Source organism: Rutidosis leptorrhynchoides, chromosome 3, assembly GCF_046630445.1.
Source record: "Rutidosis leptorrhynchoides isolate AG116_Rl617_1_P2 chromosome 3, CSIRO_AGI_Rlap_v1, whole genome shotgun sequence".
NCBI lineage: Eukaryota > Viridiplantae > Streptophyta > Magnoliopsida > Asterales > Asteraceae > Rutidosis > Rutidosis leptorrhynchoides.
In genome coordinates this window covers 313,048,659-313,055,745 of record NC_092335.1, presented here as the reverse complement: position 1 = coordinate 313,055,745, position 7,087 = coordinate 313,048,659, and the positions used below count along the sequence as shown (strand labels likewise).

Below are 7,087 nucleotides of genomic sequence, written 5' to 3'. Positions count from 1 at the left end.
TCCAAACGAAAGTTCTATATTTAACTGTACCACTAAGAAATTCAAGCATGATTTGAATTCCACATATCTATGGCATTGTCGTCTTGGTCATATAAACAAGAAACGCATAAAAAAGCTGCAACACGATGGGCTTCTTGAGTCAATCAGCAATGAGTAGTTTGACATATGCGAATCTTGTTTATCTGAAAAAATGACAAAGAAACCCTTTACCCACCATGTTGAAAGGGCGAGTGATCTACTTGGACTCATTCATACTGATGTATGTGGCCCATTTAGAACAATGTCTAGAGATGGAGCTACCTACTTCATTACTTTTACTGATAATTTCAGTAGATATGGTTATGTTTACTTGATTAAACACAAACATGAAGTATTTGAAACGTTCAAAGCGTTTCAAAATGAAGTAGGAAATCAACTCGAAAAGACCATTAAGGTTCTACGGTCCGACCGTGGAGGCGAATATATGAGTCAAGAGTTTTTAGATCATCTGAGAGATCGTGGGATTGTCTCACAATTTACTCCTCCTTACACAACTCAGCATAATGGGGTGTCAGAAAGGAGAAATCGAACTTTGCTTGACATGGTTCGATCAATGATGAGTCTAACAACTCTACCACCATCATTTTGGGGATTTGCTCTAGAGTCTGCTGCACGCATTCTCAACATGGTTCCAACCAAGAAGGTAAACAAGACACCATATGAAATATGGCATGGGAAGGTCCCAAATCTGTCTTACTTGAAAGTCTGGGGTTGTGAGGCTCACGTGAAGCGTGATACACCAAACAAACTTGAGTCTAGAACTATCAAGTGTATCTTTGTAGGATACCCAAAGGAAACGATGGGATACTACTTCTACTATCCAGCAGAAAATAAGGTTTTCACTGCTAGATATGCTGAGTTTTTAGAGAATAGACTCCTCTTACAGGAAGCAAGTGGGAGCACTATAGATCTTGAAGAAATTCAAGAACAAGATACATTACCTTCTGAAGGCACTAGCAAAATTCGTACTGAGCCGCAACATGAAAGTGTCGAGGTACAGGACGAATCGTGTCTCATTCATAGATCTAGTAGAACCTCTCATCCACCTGAAAGATTAAACCTTATGGTTACGATGGAGGACTTGGAATTAGGGGATCTGGGCGAATCCGCTAACTACAAAGCTGCATTGTCAGATCCTGAATCCGATAAATGGCAAGATACTATGAATGAAGAGATGAAGTCCATGAAAGATAATCAAGTTTGGCGCTTGATTGATCTTCCACCAAACAGCAATCCTGTTGGGTGTAAATGGATCTTCAAGAAGAAGACCGATATGGACGGAAATGTACACACCTTTAAGGCCCGCTTGGTTGCAAAAGATTATACTCAAACCTACGGGGTTGATTATGAAGAGACCTTTTCTCCGGTAGCGGACATTAAAGCTATTAGGATACTCATAGCTATAGCAGCGTACTATGACTATGAGATTTGGCAAATAGATGTCAAAACCGCATTCGTAAATGGTCACCTTAGCGAGGACGTATATATGGTGCAACCTGAAGGGTTTGTGAATCCTAAGTATCCTAATAAAGTATGCAAGCTTCAGAAATCCATTTATGGATTAAAGCAAGCATCAAGGAGTTGGAACAAGAAGTTTGATGAGAAAATCAAAGAGTTTGGTTTCACACAAAACCTTGATCAACCCTGTGTGTACATGAGAGCTAGTGGGAGCATTAAAGTCTTTCTGATCTTATATGTTGATGACATATTACTCATGGGAAATCATATTCCAACGCTACAAGACGTTAAGTCCTGGCTTGGAAAATGTTTCTCTATGAAAGATCTGGGAGATGTAGCGTATATCCTAGGAATCAAGATATATAGAGACAGATCTAAGCGGTTAATAGGTCTAAGTCAAAGTGCATACGTTGACAAAATCTTAAAGCAATTTAAGATGGAAGCTTCCAAGCGTGGTAGTCTTTCGATGCAACCAAACGTGGTTTTGAGTAAGACTTAAGCCCCCTCGACACCCGCAGAGGTGAAGCGAATGACTGGAGTTCCATATGCTTCAGCTATTGGATCCATCATGTATGCTATAAGGTGCACTAGACCAGATGTTTCTTTCGCTCTCAATATGACGAGCCGATACCAACAGAATCCAGGTGATAGTCACTGGACTGCTGTAAAGAATATATTGAAGTATTTGAGAAACACTAAAGATATGTTCTTAGTTTACGGAAGTTTTGATGAACTGAGTGTAAAGTGTTACACTGATGCTAGTTTCGAAACAGATCGAGATGATAGTCGATCACAATCTGGCTACGTTTTCGTTATGAACGGAGGTGCAGTCGACTGGAGAAGCTCGAAGCAGAGCACTACAGCGATGTCTACAACAGAATCAGAATACATTGCTACATCTGAAGCTGCTCAGGAAGCTGTTTGGATCAGAAAATTCATATCTGGGCTTGGCGTTGTTTCCGTTATTGAAAATCCCATGGACATGTATTGCGACAATACTAGTGCTATAGTAATAGCAAATGAACCAGGAGTTCTACGTGGTGCGAAACACATCCTTCGAAAATTTCACTACATACGTGAAGTTATAGAGAGAGGTGACGTACGTATTCAAAAGGTTCCAACAGAAGACAATCTAGCTGATCCGCTCACAAAGCCAATGTCTTGTACCAAGCATGTCGAGCATTCTAGGAACATTGGGCTTAGACCAGCTAATAGTTTTATGTAATTTTAGTAATTGAAACATGAAAGCAGTTTTTATTTGTAATGAATTGATATATTGTGATATGATCATTTTTATTCATAATTACCGTGTTCTATATTTGCATGTTTAAATCCATGAATAATGACTTATTCTAAATTTCCATTGTCGATTGATGATACGGGAGTAACATCAAACCAAGACAAATGTGAGTGTTTGATATGGTGCAATGTATTACTATCAAACTTACATGTATTCATAGGATGAATATTGGAATGACCCAACCTTCGAGTTTTCACTGCATGGATCGGCGTCAATAGTGAAACTCGCAAGTGTTTATGTCATAAGTCCTTCGACTTGAGATGCACGCCGGTTTCGATGTGTGGAACATTATATTTTGGTATGGTTAAATGCTATCCTGAATAAGGCTGTTATAAAAGCCATTATTGGGTGTAATGTGAAGCACGTGATAGACACGTGTAGGCAAAATAGGATTTGTTCCTCCAACCTATTTGGAGTTAGATACTTTTGAGCTCCTCGATGAATGAATAAGATATTTGTGTGGCCGCACCCAAATGAAATTGAGATGATACTTAATTAGTTTGGTGATCTAATTCACTTTTGAGAATCGAGAAACAAAATTGTTAAACAAATGAGAATGACTGATGATCCATGTCTCAAGTTTAACTAAAGTATCTGAAACAAAGGGATAAATGACATTTAACACTTACTATGAGCAGTTCTGAGAAACTACCCTCACATGAATTTGGGGACAATGGCGTGTTGCTAGACGCTAACCATTGTTTGTATATTTACTTGGTGTTGTGCCGTGCACAAGTGGGAGTCTGTAGTATTAATGCCAAGGTACAACACATAACTATATGGCTAAATTCGTGGGAGCCTTCGGGGTCACACACATATACACCTAGATGTCAATTAATAATATATTTGTTATATATATTATTTAAGTAATAAATAAAAACAATTAGTTGATTAAAGAATTTAATTAAAAGTCTTGTTTCGTACGTGCTAAAGAATTTCGTATGCCCCAAGTTGTTCTGCAACAAACCAAATAAGATAAGGAAATAATATTAGATATTAAAATAAGATATTCGTTTGCGATACGGACTAGGGATACACCGACCTTGAACACGTTTTGTAAACCAACATTGATTTCAAATATAAAAACATATATATTATATCCATCTAGTTGGCTAAGGCAGGAGTGATTTCAATATATAAAATATCCCACCTATTATCTTTTGGTCTTGTTTTCTAATCGACAAAAAAAGAAAAACGCCTACGATTTAATTGTGCGGCGAACGAAACAAGGAGAACTTTTTTACGATTTAATAATCCTTGTGATTGTTAAATATATTTATTTTTGTTACTTGATGGGACTAGTACATCCGTTTGACGTTGTTTGAAGTGTAGTGTGGACTACTCTAGCGACAATCATACTTTTGATTGTTAGTTTCTCTTCCATCAATCCGGTTCTACAAGAAAGGTATAATATTTAAACTCTCTTGTTATTTATTTATTTAACCGTATAAATCATATGGATCCGTTTGGGTGATTTAGTTATTAATATAATTAATACGCTTCCGCTTAAAGTTATTGTTATTATATGTATGTATATGATAATAATTAATTGAAAATTGTTTTCTTAAAACCCTAAATCACCAACAAGCATCATGCAAGACACAATCATGATCTTCATTAATGAGCAAGGATGAGTCACTCCCTCCCCCTCATCTCCTTGTGCCACGCCCCACACCACCACCACCATGAGATCTATATAAAGCTCACTTTTACCCCTCATTCATCCATTTCTCCATTCACCATTCCCTCTCTACTCTTTCTTACTCTCAAATGCAGATCTTAGGCCATCTAATAATCATATTCTTGAAGCTTTAGAAGTAGATTTCATCAAGGTATAACTAGCTAACTTAATCTCTTCATCATTTCTAGTCAAAATCGAGAACCTTCATGGTGTAAAAAGCTAGATCTAGAGTGTTAATTCACTCAAGGATGATTATAAAGCTAACATTGATTTTGATACTAGATCAGTATACTTAAGATCTATATATGTCCAATCTCTTAAAATGAAGTTAAAGTAAGAACCAAAGTGATTATACTATGTAAAACTATTTTTTCTTTGAGCTGTCCAAATTTTTACTTGAAGTCTATGACCTAAACACCAACTTATGGTTGATCTTTGGAAATCATGAATTTATATGATGTTCATATATTGTTTGAGACTTCTAGTAAAAGTTTCATGATTTAAATCAAAGGGAAAGTCATTTTAGAATTTTATTTTGTGAAACAGGTTCAGATTCATGGCAATCTGACCAAGGGTGAAATAATCATGCATATCTTAAAATATAAAATAGATTTCGAACTAAATTCTTCTGATCTAATTAGTACACTTAATAAGGAAACCAAGTACAGTAAAATCACTTAAATCCATTAAGAAATCATCAAGATATAGTCCTATCTAGTTGACACAAGAATTTGTTGAAGTCAGAAATTAGTCTAAAACGTTATCTCTAAAGACAAGGTTAATGAAGACTTTGAAACTATTACTTTTGGGAAAAAGTACTTTTATATGTGCTAAGGCTTCTGTAAAGTTCTTGAGTCAATAGATAAGTTCTCCTATTTTTAAATTTGCAAAAGATTGTATAGTGTAAAACTGAATTGTTTTACACACTTGTAAAGAAATGAACTTTTGACCAAATTATTTTCTGAGTTTAGAGGCTAACCTTAAATGGTTAGAACCTACACTCAAATAGCTTTCCAGAGATAGTAAGTTCACTTAAAATGGATGTCTATATCTGTAGAAACACCTACACTTATGTCATGATAAAACTAGTCTAAAACAGTCTTTTTCTAAAACTATGAACTAGTAACTTTTGAAACCAAGAATCGATTTGGACATATAAGATTACTTAAGGGATTGATCTTAAACCTTAAATAAGTACTATATTAAATATTAAGACCTATGACCTATTAACATTTCATTAGGTCTCAAGCCCGGAACACCGAACACAATCTAACCATTTACCGTGAACGTTCCGCACCGCTTTACTTGTGAGTTCGTAGTCCCATTTTTAATCATTTTTTTATAATTTTGGGATGAGATAATACTTGTTTATTATTTTACATATTGGAATCAAGTACTTACAACTATATTCTATGTTGAGTAACAAAGGTCATTTTAGAAAGCCCGATTTTGATATCGTTAATTACCGGTTTTGGTAAACGCGAATATTATGAATAGATCTATTTGAAGATGACTCCTCACATTAGGATAGGACTTATAGGCTATCAGATGCATAACCTTCGACCACTTGCACTTATACCTTAAGTGACGCTTGTTTTAGGGTACTTTTACGTTAACGTTCGATATCGAAAGCTCATGAACTAGAATAACTTTTAACTGTTCTATACATGAAATCTTAATGTCCATTAACTTATGGATTGTAACTAAACCTATGAACTCACCAATATTTATATTGACATTTTTAAGTATTTATCGCAGGTAGTTAACTTTTGGAAGCACTTTCAGGTCGGGCATCGTAGAAGTTTTAAAAATGTCTTTTGTTAAATCTAGTATTGATAGGCTAGATTATGATGTATTTGTATTTGTACTATGTCTGTACTTGTATTTTGTAACCACGATCTACCAAAACTAAAAACAAAGACCGTGATGTAATAATATTTATGTTTCCGCTGCTATGTTGACTATAACCTGGGACACTATGTTGAAGTTCACACCACGTCTTGGGAAATCGAGATGGGGGTCGTGACAGCGTATCTGTCACTGTAGACTTTATCTGACACGTTTCCTTAATTTTCTCCGTAATCTACGGGATCTTCTGTACTATGTATAGGTATTCTATGTAATTAGAATATCATCCGATATCCGAAAATCATTTCATATCGAAAAATCTTTATTCAATCGTACGAAATGGAACTCGTCACTAGTTCAAGTTCTTCGAAACCCGACAACTATTCTTACATGGATGTTCACCTAAGCTCCGGAAGCAGTGTCACTAGAATGAATCAGCCAATCAGCCATCCCCAATTCATATGATGGGTTCATAGTCGACATAATCAATGGAGACGTGAAGAAGGCGATCCCTACCACCAATCGAATTCACCTCTTGGTGAAGAACCTGAAGCACTTACCGGCGAACCTGTTCGAAACACCATCTTCAATTTCATTTCCAGAATATCTAGCCACGACTATATCATATTTACAATTCTAAACCTTATTCACCCGCTTGTTCCGACCGACAATCATCCCGGAGTAATCGAAGAAGTCACGAGCTTATCGCTCGAGTAATCAATTTAGAAAACATGGTGCAAAACTTACCACTTCAGCAACAT

General features: G+C 36.0%; 1 protein-coding gene across 1 annotated transcript; it reads left to right on the top strand.

The window, feature by feature from the left end:
* The first annotated feature begins 2,026 nt into the window (after window positions 1–2,026).
* Window positions 2,027–2,722, top strand: LOC139901078 (secreted RxLR effector protein 161-like). Its single transcript, XM_071883817.1, has one exon. It carries the CDS (start codon window positions 2,027–2,029, stop codon window positions 2,720–2,722), a length of 696 nt encoding a protein of 231 aa, XP_071739918.1.
* Window positions 2,723–7,087: the final 4,365 nt, after the last annotated feature.

Excerpts from the sequence above, each read along its gene's own strand:
- LOC139901078 (XM_071883817.1), top strand. The coding sequence starts at position 2,027 with ATGACTGGAGTTCCATATGCTTCAGCTATTGGATCCATCATGTATGCT.